The sequence below is a fragment of the Musa acuminata genome, chromosome BXJ1-3, assembly GCF_036884655.1.
Source record: "Musa acuminata AAA Group cultivar baxijiao chromosome BXJ1-3, Cavendish_Baxijiao_AAA, whole genome shotgun sequence".
In the NCBI taxonomy this organism is placed as follows: domain Eukaryota; kingdom Viridiplantae; phylum Streptophyta; class Magnoliopsida; order Zingiberales; family Musaceae; genus Musa; species Musa acuminata.
In genome coordinates, this window is record NC_088329.1 from 8,765,665 (window position 1) to 8,784,916 (window position 19,252).

The 19,252-nt window shown below is 40.0% G+C and overlaps 2 protein-coding genes, 1 long non-coding RNA gene and 1 pseudogene across 5 annotated transcripts; 1 reads left to right on the forward strand and 3 right to left on the reverse strand.

Moving 5' to 3' along the window:
• Positions 1–235: 235 nt before the first annotated feature.
• On the reverse strand, positions 236–3,163 carry LOC135621386 (uncharacterized). Its single transcript, XR_010490554.1, has 3 exons — positions 3,090–3,163; positions 658–852; positions 236–515 (listed from the first exon to the last, which is right to left on the reverse strand). It is a non-coding gene; the product is annotated as an uncharacterized LOC135621386 (long non-coding RNA).
• An 857-nt stretch (positions 3,164–4,020) lies between these two features.
• LOC135621397 (uncharacterized protein At4g37920-like) lies at positions 4,021–7,811 on the reverse strand. Of its 2 annotated transcripts, XM_065123438.1 has the most exons (7): positions 7,570–7,811; positions 7,234–7,284; positions 6,872–7,149; positions 6,537–6,702; positions 5,532–5,776; positions 5,129–5,316; positions 4,021–4,643 (listed from the first exon to the last, which is right to left on the reverse strand). In XM_065123438.1, exons 1-7 carry the CDS (start codon positions 7,775–7,777, stop codon positions 4,445–4,447), a joined length of 1,335 nt encoding a protein of 444 aa, XP_064979510.1. In that variant the 5' UTR covers positions 7,778–7,811; the 3' UTR covers positions 4,021–4,444. The 2 variants fall into 2 exon arrangements, with proteins under 2 accessions (XP_064979510.1, XP_064979511.1); XM_065123439.1 differs by lacking the exon at positions 7,234–7,284.
• Positions 7,812–8,096: 285 nt separating this feature from the next.
• On the forward strand, positions 8,097–15,147 carry LOC135621423 (uncharacterized; annotated as a pseudogene).
• On the reverse strand, positions 14,545–19,111 carry LOC103977965 (transcription factor bHLH76). 2 transcript variants are annotated; one of them, XM_065123440.1, is made up of 8 exons: positions 18,647–19,111; positions 17,438–18,248; positions 17,149–17,357; positions 16,972–17,032; positions 16,815–16,883; positions 16,601–16,672; positions 16,283–16,477; positions 14,545–15,163 (listed from the first exon to the last, which is right to left on the reverse strand). In XM_065123440.1, exons 2-8 carry the CDS (start codon positions 18,113–18,115, stop codon positions 15,056–15,058), a joined length of 1,392 nt encoding a protein of 463 aa, XP_064979512.1. In that variant the 5' UTR covers positions 18,116–18,248; positions 18,647–19,111; the 3' UTR covers positions 14,545–15,055. The 2 variants fall into 2 exon arrangements, with proteins under 2 accessions (XP_064979512.1, XP_064979513.1); XM_065123441.1 differs by having other exon boundaries at positions 17,438–18,269.
• Between the last annotated feature and the right edge of the window lie 141 nt (positions 19,112–19,252).

A 19,252-nucleotide genomic window follows, 5' to 3' on the forward strand; every position in this document is an offset into this window, starting at 1 on the left:
CTTTTCATTTGGGATATTCTTAATCAAAACATATAATTATCATTTATTTTTTGAAACTTTTATTTTTAAGAAATGTTTTTAAATATTATTTTAAACATGTTAGCCACTGTTCTAAAGAATAAGGGGAACAAAAGAAGGCATCTACAAATCAGCACTCTATAGTCAAGCAATATAAGAACTCTCTTGAATCGAAGACCACAGAAACGTCCACGGCAGACTAAAGCAGCAGCATCACTGATAAAATTATGGGACAATAGATAGAATAAAAAAAAAATTGCAAGCTTAGTTTATGATTGATATATCCTCCGGTGGCAATTTCATACAGAGTGGTGAAACGATAGCCATGGTTTTCCACCTTCCCCAGTCCCCGTGGAACGTCTTCCCTGTGATGCTAATTCTGATAGAAACATCCAAAGGAACTCCAAACGCTACAAGTCTGTCTGGTACCTTATATAAATCATAATCCCCGGCCATCAAGTTTCAGCTGATGCTTGCATGCAGCAAAACCATTTCTTCTGCAGCCACGGAGTTGATAAACTTACTTTCTATATATTTCAGCCCTAATATTGTCTGCTATTATGGCACAAGGAACGGAGCTAATAACCAACCAAACTCATTGCAGAATTCTTGATAGATATGCATAAAATTTATGCTTACCGTACTAGGCTTGGTAGCATAAGGTTCGTTTCTAAAAGCTGTCTCCTCCTTTCCGGGAGAATCTGTTTCTCGCGCATTGCTACCTGTCTTCTTCTCATCTCTAGCCTTATTGAAGATCACGGTGAATCCCTCTGCGGAAGCAGGATCGTTAACATCCTACTCACCGAACTTGGGTAAGGGCCGACCCTTGTCCTGCTGGAATCCAAAACATATTCATGTGTAGTAATGATGACAGAAAACCTAATGGATAAGGAGTTAAAAAACATACAACTTCATAATACGAATGAAGATGTAGCAGCATGGTCATCGGATTAACTAACATGGTATAGATGTCAAAGCACATTCATCAGTAACGATGAAGATTACATGCAGCATATGAATCTGGTTATGAACCATGATTATGTTACATCAGGTAGCCACTTGACTCACATGGTTCTGCGGTACATGGATGGATTTTCATAAAAAAATACACACAACAAATGGAATCGACAACTCTAGAAACATAATTCTGTGTATGCCAAAACTAAAGAGGACTTCGTTTCATATTTAATAAAGATAACTATATAGCAAAGTTTTCAATCTCGTGTTGTTATTAAATCTACTCAAGCATCAAGTGTTCACCGAACCAAACGATAGGCTTAGTATACAAGGCCTGATTGGTGCCCATTGAGAAATTGATATGACCATAATTATGCACAATTAGGTCTTTTTCTCCAATCATCGGTAACATATAATAAATCGCTAGCCTGATATAAACTTGAATTAACTCATCTAACATCTCATCTTGATACCTATAATGCTTAATCCATGCGGATGATTATGGGTGCCCTGCGTGTGCCATCTGATGCAAGTTTGCTGCTTCATCTGTAATGTAGCTTCAGTTCATTGGCTTTTGTCCATCTTAATACACTTTTTGATTTCAGTAGATATGATTCAAGAGAAAAATGCAAAGAGGGACAAATCTGTTTAGGATCACAATCATGATTACTAGAGGACCCCAAATGATCACCTTAAAACAGGATTTTGCCTTGGGATATCAGAAAAAATCCTTAATACATGTAATTTTTCTGATCCTTGATGCTTACATCTTGTGTCGATTTCCATTCTTCCTCCAAACAAACGAGACCAAAAAATTATTATATCTTTTATTTCAGCTAATCTCCATGCTTCCTCTAGTATAACATCAAGGCTCAAAGCCTCTAACTACCACGTCACATCTTCCATAACTGAACTGGTATGTAACAAAATTCTAATGGAGCTGGCTTTTCTTTGCTATTCTTAACAAGCTAAACTAGTTTAGAGCTAAGATCATAAGAATTTCGTGGTTCGTACCTAAAAATCTTTCATTTATATAGCATGCATGTATGATACAAGAACCTGCTACTCTGTATGACCAGAAGCCAGAGCCAAAGATGAACACACAATCTTTCTTTTCAACAATAAAAGTTAGCATAACATATCAACATTTGACTTAGTGAATGGTGTATCTCAGTAATGGACAGCATAAAATGCTGAAAGGTGGAACACGATCATTGTCTGCCACCGATAAATACCACCAATATGTTGTTAAATTTTGCAAAACCAAAACTGAAGGTTCAAAATTGAAGTTAAAGAAGAGAAGACTCAGAGTCATCTCTCCCTTTATCGTGGAAGCTCTAAGTTTATAGAAGTAGCTGGGCCTTGTATCCAAGAAAGAATATATAGAAACTCGATAGCAAGATAATATCTACAGAAAATATTGAGATCGTCATTAAACCCATCTTCAAACCCCTTTAGCCTCAAACAGAATAAAACTACTACCCAAGTCATGCTTTTGTGTTTGAACTCGTAGACGTTTCTTTACCACAAGCCTACTACATGTACAGAAAGAAAAAAGCACGACAATTTTCACCTCACGGGAAGTGGAATTTCGCCATGAACAAAGCAGGAAAAGTAGTCTAAATGAAGTTTCTCAAATAGATAAAATCCCCCCAAAAAAACAGAGAAAAACCCATAGATTTCTAAAAAAAATACATAAATTTGAAAGAAAAAGCGATTGCACACATTAGCATGACCATGAAATTTACTGTTATTTTGGGTCAACAATAATAATATTCGAGTTCGTAACAGCATCCATGATAAGTATCGGGAAATCTTCGTAAAGAGCATAGCAATCTGATCCCGTAGACACGAACGGGAAAGATTATTTATTCCGCTCAATCGAACCGATCACAAGAGAGAGAAAGAGAGAACGAGATACAAAAGCGTCCAAAACGGTATCAAGAAAGCCAAGAAATCGCGACAATCACACACCACAATCGATCACGCTCTACCAGACCACATCAATCGCCACAAGATCAGCCAAACAGAACCACAATCGATCAAAGTAGCAACCAAGAACCCAGATTAGCAACTTCAAATCGAGAAAGAAACGAGAGGATATCGATTCTTACCGACATTGTTCCCCTCGCTACGGAGCAAAGGGAGGCGGAAGGAACGAGAGCCGGCAGAAATGATATAAAATAACGGGATTGCGAGGTTTTGTGTTATAAAAAAGTATGCGAGGACTAATATGCAAAAGAGTTGCTTATTTTAATTAGCTTAGTGTTGGTGAGCTGCTAAGGGCGCCGTTAAGACCGACGGCAACGGAGCGGATTCCAATTGTTTGGTTGGCGCCGTGACGTTAGGGATGACGTGGTCGGACTAACGGAACGGAACAGTACCCGTCGTTAACTAGATGGCGTCACAGTAAAAGCGGTTCATTAAGTTCCGATCTGGGTCAACCCGGTTTGGTTTAGGTTTGATCCATTTTGAGCTTTGCACGGCTCAAATGATAGATCTGACGCGCAGGAATCAGCTTTGCACCATATTGATCATTCTACGTGAACATCGCAAACTACTATATAACAATTGGCGAATTAGAGTGGATTTAGGTCAAGATTGATTGAACCATTCTAAATTTCGGTTTGCATTTACATTCTACACTTCTCCGTTGTTTTACTTCAACTGTACTTCACTATATCTTGAATTGAAGAACTTTTCGAATTGACTTTCGCATCGAAATTATTTTTATCGTGCTTTTAATTATCGAATATTTTTTGCTGTACTAATTCACCCCCCACCTCTCTTAGTGTTCTTGATCTTAATAATTAGTATCAGAACGGGATTAAATCTCAATCAGATTAAAACCTAAGAGAAATGACAATCGTCGAAAACCAAGAGGACCTCTCTATTATATGTCTATCTATGTTCAATGGGACGGACTATACCTACTGAAAGACCGAACGAGGATCTTCCTTATTTTTATGGAATTTGAACTTTGGACGATGAAATATAAACTAAAAACAAAAACAAATTCTGCGCAAGAAGAACCACCTGCAATCATTGTCCTATAAACTGTACGACTGTTAATATCAAAATCAAAACGTAAGTACTATCACCTTACACATCAATGCTACAAACTGAATGTACCACACAAAACATAAGATTGATTATATAAATCAAAATATGTGAGCTATCTATTATTTCATTTCTGACTGAAGGTCAACTGATAAGGCTCTCTGCTCGAACATCTCGGATTTAACTCTACAGTTATCATCGGGGTGACAGCATCTGACCAATCGCCCCATCATCACTTCTCTTGCATTCTTTCATTGTAGAAAAGAGCTGTGCAACATTTAGAGCCATATTCTGGATTTGGAATATCCAACTTGGCAACAAACCAAAGCCAAAACTAACTATTGAGCTATTTCTTGGTTGAGATCCTGTGTTGATTTGGAAATGATATGGAGACACAGATACATAAGTTTCACTCTTTTGCTTCTTGGTCTTCTTTCTCCGAAAGTTGCTTCATGTATTCTTCCTCAATTGTTTCCTTTAAAATGAAAAGTCTTTGGATTACCACTGGATCACCCATTCGTCTTGCTTCCATCAGGTCAGTCTCCTCTTTGTTCAGATGGTAAGCATCAAGCATTATCTTAATCCACTTATGCAGCTCCTTAGGAGTTCTGAGAAGAAAAACAGGAAAAGTAGTTCAGGCAATAAGGAAAGCTTGGCTTCATGCTTAGATCAAGGACAAAGGAGCGAGAGGAGGGAGGGAGGGAGCATTTTAAAGTTATGATTCAGTTTACTGACATAAGCATTTTTCAGAACATTGTACCTAGAACTAAAAGCATGACAGGTGCCACAGAAAATACTAAGATAATGGTGCATCATTAACATTTATCTGGAACATGTTTGAAGAATTAACAATCTACTAAATTTAGGTAGGATAACATATGTGAGCATGGCAAATTTTTTAGTTAACTTTTGCATCAATTGGCTGTCAATCAGTCAAATATTAAATTGGTTCACCCAATCTGAGCAATCAGATGGTGTTCTACACCCGGAGTTCTTATGTTATTTGGGAAGCAATTTTCCATTTGACTTCGAAAACAAATAATGTGGGAGATCAAATAATCATGAGGACGTTAAAAAGAGAACAATGGCTTACGTGTACAGAGCATTAGAATCCTTGTTATCATGGTTGTCCCCTGGAGAGAAAGCAGTAGCAAGTGCTGAAAACCGTTCTTCAGGATCTGTTATGTTCAACAAATACTTCAGTAGCTTTATCTCAGGTGGTGCAATGCTTCTGAGGCTTCTCTTTGTTGTCATATATATGTGATACATTATGTCTTTAACCTGCAGGGTTCAACAATTTCTATGACCCAAATATTCATACTCAAGACATATGATGCTAATAACAGAAAGTTACAAAAGACTGGCATGCATATTTTCTGCCCTTCTTTGGTGAGCAGAAGATACAACTTCAGTGATATTCTAAGACACAATATCACTTTATTTCAAAAGGTTAAAACCAAATAACATCTAAGCCAATTAAAATGTCAAAGTGTCACCTCACTCCTCATACTTGTAGATTCTTTTGCTGCTGCCCAAGATCTATATATCAGAAGAATCAAGGATGAGTCAAGTTCCTTTGACTTGGCAAGCCTCTTAATCTTTTCACATGCTTCATCCAAGGAAGGGGAATTTAGAATATCATCAAACTTTGACTGAGCCACATCTAGTGTCTCCAATTGTTCAATTGCATTGTCATATGCACGTACTGCAGACAAGCATCTAGCTCCAAGCCTTGCTATTCCTGCTCAAGAAGCACATCTTAAGAGACATTAAATGTGGAAGTTCAAGTTCATAGGGAGCACATCACATAAGAAGAAACTATTAACAAAACAGTGTATGGAAAGAAAGATCAGTCAAAACAAACTCAGTTGCATATCAACCAGACAAATGGTATGTCAACCATGCATTTATTTATAAAGAAATAGATGCAACCAGCTTGCCTGAAACCAGCATGCACAAAGTTTCTCCTTCAGGCAAGCAGTAGAATTTGAAACAAAACAGATGCAATTGTCACAAAAAAAAGAAAGACAGAGAAGATTCTATGACCATGAGAAACAACAATCTAGACAATGATATATATATATATATATATATATATATATATATATATATATATATATATATATATGTGTGTGTGTGTGTGTGTGTGTGTGTGTGTATGTGTATCTATATACATATATGTATATATATGTATACGTACTTATATATATATATATATATATATATATATATATATATATATATATATATATATATATATATACATGTATATATTTATATATATATATACATATATATACATATATATATACACATATATATATACACATATATATATACACACATATGTTGAAAAAAGCACGTGCAAGTCAGTTTTGCAAATATACACTAGTCCAATAGAGACAAAAGGGAAAAGAAATCACTAATTGTAATAAAAGATGGAATGCAAGTAAATAACGTTCAGAGCATGAACAGATAACTGATGATGCAGATTTATCTACCATCCCGGTCATTTAGGCTATCAAGTGCATCTTGTAATATATTGAGGTGACGGAAAAAGTCGCTGGTGAATTCCTTCCGCCTTCTTGCAACAACTGCATCAATGTCCAGGGGATTTTCCTGGATCTCCATCAGAAGTTCCATGTGCTTCTCTATTTCATCATCTATCTGCAATTGAAAGAACACTCCATATTAGCAAACATATGGTGATTTCTTAGTTACCAACATTTGCAGTTAAGGTGGATTTTGCTTATTGTATTGGGGATGGAATTGCTAGCTTCAAGCTTCAAGGTAATCAAATATGAAACATACATAAGAGAGGAGAAGAGTGGTGTACTTTCTTCATTTTCCTTGCAAGTCCGACCAACTTCTGCTTCATAACTGGATCATCCTCGGTGTCCGCACGCACCTGACATCTATTGAAGAAGTTCTCCTTATACTTCTTCCAATCATCCCTGAACACCAAGAACTTCCTCCAATCCTTTGTTTGTGGTTTCTCATGCATGAAGAACTCAATCATTTTGTCACAGAACTGTGTCATCGTATACCCTTCTGCAACTTCAACTTCAGCTTGCTCCTCCAGATTAGCAACACCAACATTACTTGCCACGCAGTCTGAAGTTTTGAACTTTCAGTCATATGTACCATACGAAATAATCAATCCAACAGCAAAAACAAACATAGTGAAAGGTGGTATACCATGCCAATGAATGGATAAAACCCAACCCCCATTGTCCCCAAAGCCATAAGCTTGATCCAAAAGGAAAATAACAATTACACACGATAAGAGAGCTCAACATGCAGCAGATCTTCCATGTAAGCTTCGCATAAGGATTGTCATACATTTTTCATCGGAACAACATGTTATCGATGACCAAAGTAGAAAACATGAATGATAACCCAACGAGGCTATCGCTAAACGCTTAGGCATTTTGACAAACATGTGATGTGCAAGATGAGACCAACCAGCAGAACACCCGCAGTCGAAAGCTACAGATATAGAGAGGGGAAGAAAGAGAATAGGTCGTTGGTTACTCGATAGATGAAGGCAGCGTTTGCTTCGCGTCACTTTCCTTCTTCTGCTACGACCGGAAGCTGGGGTGTTGGCGGAGAGGAGAAGAGGAGAGCAGGGGGAGGTGGCGAGGGAAGGACGGTGGGTGTTGGACTGTTTACTAGTGCGCGAGGGTTGGAGGTGCAGAAAGGAGTCGCGCGTGGTGATGGGCAAGGACAGAGCAAGAGCCATAGCGTTGCTTCCAGCTCTCCCAGCGCCAGCACCATTCTACTATACATATATATGTATATATATATATATATATGTATATATAGATATCTATATATACATGTATATACATATGTATATGTATATATACATATATATACATACATGAATATATATACATATATAAATACATATATATATATGTACAAATATATATTCATATACATATATATATATATATATATATATATTTTTTTTTTTTTTTTGTACTCCAATTTTTATTGATATAAATATATTTGTTAAATTCAGCACGTGCGACAAATCAATCAACGGCTACCCTGACGGCTAATCGTCCGCTTTAGTCGCGATTCGGTCCCCGGAAGTGCAACGTCCATGAATGATCTGCGACACCTTTTAACTATCCAACTCTGATGGGCAAATCCCAAATCTGGACTACATCATCCAAATATGGACGGTTTGAAGAGACGATGAAAATATCGGAGCAGTCTAGTTAAACTAATCCGAACTCTTAATGCAACCCTATCTATTTAACCATACCGGCTTCTTCGTTCGTTCTTTCGAGTTCCTCCTCCTACCGAATGATTGACGGTGGCGATGGCCTCGACGGCGGCCGAGCACGTGGAGGGTTCCACCGGAACGAAGCGATCTCGGCCAGTTCTATAGGGAGGACGACGACTACGGGTTCCACCAGGCCTTCCACGATCGCGACCAGGTGAGGGGTATTCAGGCCGGGGACGAACGGAGGGGAGAAAACCAACCACCGCAGCCGTGCCAGTGGGTGCCTGCCCTGGCGGTGGCAGAGACGGAGATGGTCCAGATCCCGGGGATCACGCAGGATCCGCGATTCAGAGAAGGCGTCGAGTCGCCACCTTCGCTGCCGATTCCGGTGGCGGAGGGTGCAGCTAGGACTGGCCTGGGTCAGGCTCCTGGTAGCATTGGTCAGATCCAGAGCCATAATGGGAACAATGGCTTCTCAAACTAGTGTTTGCAGAGGCAAGGAGGTGGAATTGGGAACGAGGGCTTCCAGAAGCAGGGAGGTGGTGGTGGCAAAGTTGCGGCTGCAGGTAACGCTAATGGCGGACCGGACACGGGTTGGAATGGTGAAGCCGGATGAGTAGTTGGTGGGACTACTCTATTCGTCGGCGAACATCAATGATGGACAACTGATGCAGAGCTTGAGGCGGAGCTATGCAAGTATGGACAGGTTAAAGAAGTGAAGTTTTTCGGTCAGTGGGAAATCAAAGGGACACTGTCAGGTTGACTTCTACGATCCAATGGCTGCAGCAGCCTGCAAGGAGGCTATGAATGGGCACCTGTTTGATGGAAGGCCTTGCTTGGTGGCTTTAGCTTCACCAGACACGATTCAGCGAATGGGTGAGAACCAAATGAACAAGAACCAGCAGGTGATGGCTCAGTCCCAGCAGCCGGCACTCACCCAGAAGAATAGAGGAAGCAGCAATTTCGGACGTGGAGGCGGTGGAGGTGGTGGTGGTGGAAATTGGGAAAGAGGCGACGGGACATGGAACCGAGGGTCGATGGGTAATATGAGAAACAGGATGGGTACTGTCAATGGAACCGGTATCATGGGCAATGGTGGGATTGTTGCCCCACCACCACCTGTGTTGCATCCTGGAGTTATGTTTGGTCAAGGGTTTGCGACTCGATGGGCTTTGGGGCAGCAATGGGGAGGATGGGTCCTGGTTTTGAAGGTTTCCCTGCAGGTGCCTTCGTTCCCTCCTATTGTGGCTCCTCATATCAACCCAACTTTCTTTTGGCGGGGATTGGCACCTGGTGGCAATGGGATGTGGTCTGATCCCAACATGGCTGGATGGGGAGGTGAAGAGCAGTCGAGCAATGGGGAGGATGCGACCTCCGATCGGCAGCATGAGAAGGGAGCCATGGGAATAAGAGGATGGCTGAAAGGGCTCATCATGGTTCTCCAAAGAGAAGGCGTGAAAAGGAGAAAGATGCGGGTCCTGGACAGGTCTGGTCAGAGAGAAGACATCGTGATGAGAGGGAAAGAGATACCATGAGAGATAACGAGGGACCGAGAGCGGAAAAGGGAAAGGGGGGAGGGAGAGAGATAGGGAAAGAGTGCGGGAACTTAATTGGGAAGGTGATAAGCATCGAGATGACAGAGACAGACATGGTGATCACTATAGGCGTAGAGATCGCAAGCCAGAGCGCGATGATGGCAGGGACAGAGGAAGATCATCTATGGCTCACAGCAAGCTGCAGGAGGTCGAACATTCAAAGAGGCACCGGCGATCTCACGAATGAGTTAGGTGTCTTGTGCAACTTTTTCGGCACCATCTCTCTTGGGCTGTCAAGCATGTGTTTTAGTTGCTGCTGCTACTCCAAGTCCAAGATACTTCTTGCTGAGGATTCATGGGACTGAAGTAAGCAATTTTGCCCCCTCTATCTATGGATAATTGTCTATGTTACTCATGTGATCCTTTGGTAGCCAATACACTTACCGATCAAGACTTCAATTTGGGTATAATTTTATACTAATTCCTGATCATACGAAGAAATTACAAGTAGTTTGAGTTTCTCGTTCTGCAGTGTATTTTTTTGTGATTTTAACAATCAAGGCACATCTATTCCATAATCTCATCACCCTGCTCAAGGATTAGAGATTATATTCATATTTCTTTAGAAATGTTAGTTTGTTTCTCCATTACATAGAACCTTTGTCTCGCAGCATCTGAAACATAGTTGTCAAATAGCCTGTGATTCCAGGCAGCTGATTTGACCTATAATTAGATAGTAGCCTATACCTCTAAGCGATTCTCTGAGCCACAAGCTTCATTCAAAGTCATAAATTATTGAGTTTGTTAATTCATATGTCCTGGATTTTTAAGCAATAGTCCATGCCACAAACTTCAAGCAAAGTAATTTAATTCTCTTCCAAGTTAGTCAATATATGTGTCATCATGGTTTTGTACTTTTTTAGGGAGAGTATTCTTTTCAACTACTTGGTTCTCATAAGAGGAACAATGAAGATTCAGAAACTCTGGGAAGTTATTCTTAGTTTAACTCATCTACAGGTAATTGTAATTTGGCTAGCAACATATTAATTGTGTCTAGGGCATGGAAATGCATATTTATTTTGTTTCTACAAGAATTTATGCTTCTCTTTGTATGCAAATACTTACGATTGTGGAGAAGGTCGGGCTTCTCAAGAATAGTTTAGACCACTCTAATTAGATTAACTCAAGAAACTTATCAAGGAAACTTCACTTTAGATTTTCTCTTTGCAGCTTTACGATTGACTAGGATATGTGGATGACTAGGGTGATCCATATTTTGTTATTAATGCTATCGCTATATGAACAAGCCTTTAGCAACGTGGTCGCTTCAAATGCTTAAGCCCATGTTACAAGTTGGAAATCCATCAATCATTGAATACCAGCGTAGCCCATCTTTTAGTTCTAATGTGGGACGAATTGGGGGATTACAATCTCTTCCGCACAAAAGCTTGTCATCCTCACCAAGACCTAACACATAGCACAAAATTGTCTCCTGGTTTCTGACATGTGAGTTACATGGTCTAGCTGTTGCTCTATATTGTGACTTGCCTCATGCACTATCCATGGCAGCACTTGCCTACTTGAGCCAACCCAATAGTAATTGAATAAGCTATGCCTGATTCCTGTTTTATGAATCAATTTTATTTAATTGCTAAGCATGGTTGCAACAAGTCAGTTCTAAAGAGTTCCATGAGAAGGTTGCTGAAGTGGAAGATAATCACTTAAAGGAAATGTTAATAGTAAAATGGGTGTATGAAATTGCAAATTACTTAGTTATGTAATATGTTGGTTTAATTTCCTGAACCATCAGTCATCTCTTGTTTCTGAATCTATAATTTAATCTCATTCTCAATAGCCTAATTTGGATGCAACACCTAATCATCACTGTTAAGAGCATTTAAACCTAAACCATCAATTTGGATTTTTCAAATATGTAGTGCATCCTAGGCAAGAATTTCATTCAAAATATTTGTTTTTTGTTTCTTTATTGATGGCTCTCTTACGTTCAAATTTGTAATTGACTAAACGTTGTTGTTAATTTCTGCAGTCAGAAGGCACTCTTTTATCATTTGAGCTACAGTTTCGGGTGACTCTTTCTTGTGATGTTACTGATCTGCCGAGCATCGAGCTAGTGACTTGCATCCTTGGTGGTTGATGTTTCAATTAAGAATAACTTCTTGGTGGTAAGCTTTGAAATGATACCTGACACTTCAATAGTGTGATTATTCTGCTGAGAAGTTTTAGCTAAGACATTCCATCAAGTATCCTATGCAATCAGACATGGAATGTTCTCATGTTTTTACATGGTTCTTTGTAAGATTTAACACGATGTCAAAGCTGCATGCGATAATGCAGGGTTCCTGAAACTGATACATGGGCCACACATCAATGGCAGTGGTCCTTCCAAAGGTTGTTGGATTGTAGCTCGTCGTGACACCATGGAAATGTAATGTCGAGTTTTAATGTTCTGAAATTCTGTTTATTTAATTTTTCCTTGTTGTAATTGGTTGGTAGATAAGGTGATTCTCAAGTCATAGCTTAGATAATAATTTATTTTTCTTTGTTTGATGTAACTGGTCAATTGATCATGTTATCCTCAGGTCATTGCATAGATATGGTTGTTGTTTTTCGGCATGCCATTCCAGTGGAATGCTGAATTCTTTTTCAAAACACATCTATGTCTTCTAGTACTGATTGCATACTCAGTGATAGCTGTTCTTGATGCATTCCGGAATGACAGCTTTTAAAGGCCTTTAGCAATTGCCATTTTGGATGTGCAGTATGTCGGACAATCTTCAAAACATACTTTTGTTTTATTTTTGCAGTAGCTTAGTGGACATATTAAACAGGGTGTTCCTAGCTGGGATTTTGTGATTAATTTGTATCTTCTGCTAGGTTGTTTGAACTGACATCCTTGGTATCAGTTTTGACTACAGGAAGAACTTTTCGAGTGTAACTTGAACAGGGAAGATGGAATTTGATGATGCAGCTAAGAGGTCTTCGGGCTGCATGTTCTTGGTACGTCTCTGGATCCCTTGAGACACACTTCCTTTTATGCAAACACTGGGCTTTTAGGAGCATGGTAGGGTCTGAATCGATGGACTTGACTCTTTGTATTCGATAACTAATAAATGTCAACTGATCAGGCTTCACATTGCCATTCCACATGTTCTCAAATGAGTCGATTGTTTCTTTGGTTTTTCCAAACCATCTGCATCTCTTTAACCAGTCTATGCGAGTCTTGAATAAACTTAGAAGATGTTGGCTTTGGGTGTAGTGGTTTAGAAGAGATTCGGGCATGGCAGGAACCGAGGGATGGGTGGAAGAGACTATTTAGGTGAAACGAAGGGTTTGGACAGTATGTTGATCTGATGGGAGTCACTTTTTTTGACTGCTGGTAGTCAATAAGTTTTTGGACTTCGAAGGATCTATAATGGCTTTGTAGATAGTATGTTGATCTGATGGGAGTCACTTTTGACTGCTGGTGGTGAGTAAGTTTCCATCTTTATAACTCCAGGCTGTTTCTTTGCAACATAAGCCTCATAGTATAAGTTTATCTGAGATTTCATTAGAAAAGATTAATTCTACGAGTTTAGGATGACTGGCTTTTCTTGTTTAGAGTGAGTGCATCACTGCACCAGTAATATCAGTTATTTGTAGCTATAACCATGCAAGAGGCAATTATTAGTTTGGGAATGATATATTCTTGGCATTGGACAAAATGATCATTACATGTCCTTTTTGTGGAACCCATGGAGCAATTCCTAGAAATTCCAGTTTATGCTCAGCTGTCAGAAAACCTATGTCACCAAACAGAGTGGTTGGATGGTCCAACCATCACCCTATAATTATTTGAGGGTGCTCTTCCAGCACCTCATTATGTTCATTCCAACCACCATGGTAGTAGTTTCAGAAGTGAAACCAGTCTGGTATTTGCTGGGAACCATTAGCAGAAACAAAGATCCAAGTTGGACACAAGCAGAAAAAGACTCGAATTCTGATCACCCAGAGTTCATAAAGTATCCTTCTTATGAAATTGAAAATTTTATTCTTTATAACAATGGAATACTGCATAATATCAACTTACAAGTGCAGGAAATCAGTCTCCATGTAGCTGACAGGTAAGACTCCAGCCTCGATTAGATTAGTTTCCAACTGTCGGGCAACTCCAGTTGTAAGAACAGAAATAATTGCATGCTGTAAGCTTACCTACAATTGGTGGACAAAGTAAATTTTTTTTTGCAGAGCTTAAATGAGTCTTTTGAACCTGAGCCAACTACCAGCAGATCTTTGTCGGATCACACTTGTCCACCAGAGTCTGCCATGATTTCAAGTCAAGAAAGCAGTCTCATGCATGCTTCATTCCATCTGACAAAGTTATTAATAATCTCAGGAGCACAGAGTCATTTATGTTTATACTAAACAATGGGATAAGAGCTTCTCAAGCCTTGGGACAAATGATGCAGAAGGTCAAGAATCTGTGCAGAACAAAGATAAGTTTTCTTCTTTGCTGTTGAAGTTGCTATAGATTGCTTCTCTGTACAAGCAGTGGAGTCAACTAATTGGTGTGGAATATTTGATTAAGAAAATCTGCACACTATCATATCACACCAATTATAATTCTTGAGCATTATGGATGTTACATAAACACCTTTTACATATAGCATTGATGATAAGGCCTGGGTTATCAGATCTAAACAAGCAGAAAGTTGCACTGTTCTATTGCAAAGGGTAGTGTAAAAGGAACTTTCAAACCTGATGAATTGTTATAAAACCATGGGTTCCACTTGAACAAAGAGTGCCACATGATTCCCTTCTTGATCTGATTCGACCAGAAAATTAACCCAGTTTACAGGAGAGCCAAGGGTTACATCTGAGATTTTTCTTGTTCTATGCAAAACTTCTGCTCCTAGTGCTAAGGGATACATGAGTAGCCAAACTTAATGTTGGCAATGGATTTTCCCTACTAAATATACTTTCAAAAGCATACACCAAGCAGGAGGCAAGCTGCCCTCCATTTGCTATAGAGGGAGAAAACCTCTAAGAATGCTCTTTGGATGTATAGAGAGGAACACTGAATCTTTTGTGACAACCATCTGAGAGATGAGCTTGTACACCTCCTGTACCTCTTCACCAGAACTCTGAATCAATAAGCCTCCACAGCTGTGTGCCTCATGGCAGTGAACCTAGGAGGGCCATTGAGATCTTTGGACATTATTAGCATCCGAATTCGGTTGGACCGTTCTTTTTATATGGTGAAGCCATCAGGTTTTCTATTTATCACTTGTGAATTCAGAGGAGGATTAGCACCATATGCCATTTGCATGACAAGCTGTTCATTCCAAGAATTGTGCATCTGTTAGAAGGGAAAATAGAAGACAGAGTTAGATCTCATAGATGTGGATATAGTTATTCCCCATTAAAAACATGTAATTTACACTGACAGAGCAGTATCCGGGTGCCACTATGTCTTGGCTCCTACATTATACTGATCTGATCTCACTGCTAAGCATCATTTTATTGGAACTTAGTATATTCAATTCAAGTGCTCTTCCTGGATGATGAGAAAGCTTACTACCTGTAAGCTACTTATTGTTATGAATAATAAGCTCCCACAATTGAGCTTAAGAACTGAATTCTCAATCCTTGAATTGAAAACAAAAGGGTTTATGGAAGAATTATTTGGAACCAGCAAAATGGTCTTAGAAAAGAAAATTTCAAAAGACAAGGGATTGGATAAATTTCGAAGCATGATTTAAACATGGAATCAAATAGGCCAATGAACCTTTAAGTTGGGAGAATATGCAGCCTGGAACATGATCAAACTTGAACTATATAATATAATTATATCAAGAAAGCATATCTTTGAGAGAAGGGGTAAACTATCTTTGAATTCTTTAGCAAGAATACATTATAGATTACAGAAAAATGTAGAACAAATGAAAAGGGTGATCTAGTGCATAAGGATCCTGAAAATTTGGTGTTAGAACAAGGACAATTACTAAACGTAATGTTGCAATGACTTAGGCTTGAGAACTTGAAGAGGGCTGACAAGAAAATTTAATTAAGCATGGAAGATTAGGTGAAGAGAATCAACCAAATAGAAGATCTAGTTCAGGGGAGATCTGCAATCTTCCGTTAAGGTAAGAAGACAACCGACATGTTTTAAGCGGTTCAGGCTAATAAAGTTCCAAGCTCAACATGGTCCTTTCCTTGGTATAGTACACTAAGAAAACAAGAAAAACAACATGCGTTCTAAATTTTTTTCATTGTAGAACTTGATAAATGGTGTTGTACAACAAATTTCCCCCACTAGTCATTTTTATTATTTATTCACTTTAAGATCTCTGAACCTTTTTTCTCTATTTTAAATTGTGATCCAAAAACTACTCATTAGCTTTTTATCTAAGAATCAATAAAATTTGATTTATCATCTCCAACTAGTTAGAAGTATTGGCATGATTGGTAGGTTTACCTGCAGAGAAGTCTCTTTATAACCACTCGCCATCGGTATTTCAGTAATCAGTGTTCTTCTAAATGCATCTGAAGGGTTAAGCATGGAAGAGATTCCAGCATGCGCCAAGCCCTGTTGAGATGAATATACCTGAGGATAAATCATCTCCTGTGAGAATCCAGCTGCAGATGATGAGCCACCATGGGAATGCAGAAGCTGTTTGTAGATGGAGAGAAACAAATGCAAACCAAGTCCCGTTAGGCATCAAGTATGCTATCGTAAAATCCCTTCTACCGATGACAACAAGCTATTCAATAATGAAGAAGAGAAGTGTCGCACATTTTTAGCCAGAAGCCCTTCTATGCTGAAATCAAGTTGTGGATTGACAGCTGCAAGCTTCATGGAGAGAAACTTAACAAGAAAAACCAGATAAAATAGTTCAGTATATCTCACAATAGGAAAGTATGGATGAAGAGCATTCTGTACTCTTGACTCTACTGCTTTTTCACTCTGATTAGTATAACTTGCAATTACATTTCCCATTGAAGCTTACCTCAACCTGTCTTTGGAGTGATTGAACATAATTTATGATTTCATCCAGCATCACTGCTTTTCCTATTACCTGCAGATTACAGCTTTTTTTTGTCATACTTCAAAACTGTAGAAGTCAAATCTTCATGATTTACAACACAAGTATCACTAGAGCATACTTTGCTGCAACCAGGCACAAGTTCTTGAAGATATTTCATCCTTTCACTGATTTTCTCCCTTCTTACCTGCATCCATCCATCCATCTAAACTATTTAAGTGTTTTTTTTTCACTGGTGAAGGAAAGGTGCGTGATGGCAAAGCTTCCTACTACACTGCATCATTGGTATCATTAGAACCTTACTCTTTCTGCAAGACTGTGACTATTGGTGGCTTGTCCACGCTGTGCTCTGACATGAACATAACCCTCCTTTGCAGCTTCTGAATTATCTTTTGCATTTTTTCCACTGTGTTTGTAACTTTTGCATTTGGTTTCAGTGTTATCCTTTGTGGTTTCTGTTGATGATTGTAGGCCTCTTAGCACCTGGTCCTTCTCCTTCTCCATCTCCTAGCAAAACAGAAGCTTTTAGAGTTATCACTTACTGCAGAAGAGGACAGAGCAAAGGATCAGCACAGAAATGCGAGTACCTCAGTGGCTTTTCTCCTTTTATTTGCGCCAAGATCACTGGAGGATGAATTCCCAGCTGCGTCTGCTGAACCGGTATGCCTTTCTTGGCCTTCTTCACAGAAATTGCCTTCACGGGATTTATTGTTTGAGGTGCCAACGTGAGATATACTTCGATCTCTTTTGTTATTCATCGTAATGCCTTTGATGGTTCCATGTTCGACAGGCAGTGAGACTACATTTAGCTCGGCCTTCTGAACCCGAGCCCCGATGGCATCCTTTGAAGCACCAGAGGGCGGAGTCATTGACTGAGATGGGCCGAGGAGGCTGATGCCACGGAAACTACCGCCGCCGAAACATGAAAGCCTTGCCGCCCGCTCGATTAAACCCGAATCGACGGGGAAATGAGGTAGGCTGTGGGGGAATTCTCCGGGAGGAGGCGATGGAAGCATGCCTCTGTTGGACATGGCTACCGGTTTTCCAATCGGTACACAGTTGATGCTTTCTCCAAAGCTCATGGTACATGAACTTGTGTGGTGGTTCCAGAGACCGGGAGTGAAGAAGGCCTCCACCATTGAAGCTGAAAGAATTGGGGATGAAGTCAATGGAGTCACGAAGCCGACCGCGCCAGGACTATGGCTGCTGATGTGATCTCCATGGCTCTCCTCCAACCCGAACTGGTTATTCTCTTTCGCCTCCATCTCCGCCTCCCAAACCTCGACGGTGAGTCTTCAGGCAGCTGGGAGAATGACTTAGCCTTTCTCTGATATAGAAGCAAAAAAGATTCAAACTTGCGCTTCTTCCTCTTCTTCTTCTTCTTCTTCTTCTTCGGATCTGACACGATTGGATTTCAGGCTGTCAGCTTCAAAACGAGCACCCAAATCGGTGATCCTTGCATGCTATGATGAACAATCAGAAGCCAGAAAGCATGTGCAGACCCAGAGATGGGAGATAGGAGAAGGAAACCCTCAAGAGGCACGAAAACCCATGACATTTAAGAAGCCATCGATTCGGATGTCGGCAATATCAGAAACTTCAGAAAAAGAACCTTTTAGGACTGTTGCCAACAATGCTAAATCAAAGATGCGGATGGGAGTGCATGTATCGTCTGCCAAGGATCTCCTACTCGCAGAAGAAAAGCTCAGGAAATGGACAGAGACGACATCAGAGCTCGGAGTACAAGAAACACAGTCGCAAGGAGTGAAAAGACAAGGCAGGCAGAGAATCCCCACCTATCAGAAACCCTGAGAGGAACAAGGACAGAAGCAGCACGAGTTGCAGGCAGAAGAGCGGAGCTCAAGCCATCCCATCAAAGATCGCACCTTTCCCTTGCTCAAAGCACCAGAGCGCACAAAAACCCAACAAACCCTATCCCACGGTGTCGAAGTGGGAAATGGAAAGGTACTCCTTACACCTTTAATCACTCTGCCTCCATCGAAGCCAGACCTTTTGCCATTGGAAGCTTTGCTGCAAACGTGAGCTTTCTCCAATTTGGATTTCGCTTCTCCCTGTCTTGTTCTGCTCAGTGACCTCTCCTTGTTACTCTCGCAGGCTTATATCCTGCCGGTAGAGGAGGATAGAGAGAGAAGACATGAAGGCACAAAGGCACAAACACGATGGAAAAGAGACCTACATGAGAGAGAGAGAAGAAGCGTGTCGAGTCATTAACCACCGCCCAGAACTATATAGAGCTGAGAAGGAAGCAAAAGGAAAGCAGAGCACATTCCAATCCACCGTTTCTTTATTCCATGAGATGGTTCCCTTTTAACAGTTACTTTTACTTGTTTATGGGACTGTTTAACTTTGGGTTTGTGGTTGCATTGTGGGATACTAATCAC

Bases quoted from the DNA above. Each gene is read 5' to 3' on its own strand.
- LOC135621397 (XM_065123438.1), bottom strand. From the start codon at position 7,777: ATGGCTCTTGCTCTGTCCTTGCCCATCACCACGCGCGACTCCTTTCTG. The intron at 7,285-7,569 runs GTAACCAACGAC...TTTTGGATCAAG, and splicing joins ACGCTGCCTTCATCTATCGA to CTTATGGCTTTGGGGACAAT. The intron at 5,317-5,531 runs GTGACACTTTGA...TGAACCCTGCAG, and splicing joins CTACAAGTATGAGGAGTGAG to GTTAAAGACATAATGTATCA.
- LOC103977965 (XM_065123440.1), bottom strand. From the start codon at position 18,115: ATGGAGGCGAAAGAGAATAACCAGTTCGGGTTGGAGGAGAGCCATGGA. The intron at 17,033-17,148 runs GTTCTAATGATA...GATGCAGGTAAG, and splicing joins AGTCTTGCAGAAAGAGTAAG to AAGGGAGAAAATCAGTGAAA. The intron at 16,884-16,971 runs GTATGCTCTAGT...TGTAATCTGCAG, and splicing joins TTGTGCCTGGTTGCAGCAAA to GTAATAGGAAAAGCAGTGAT.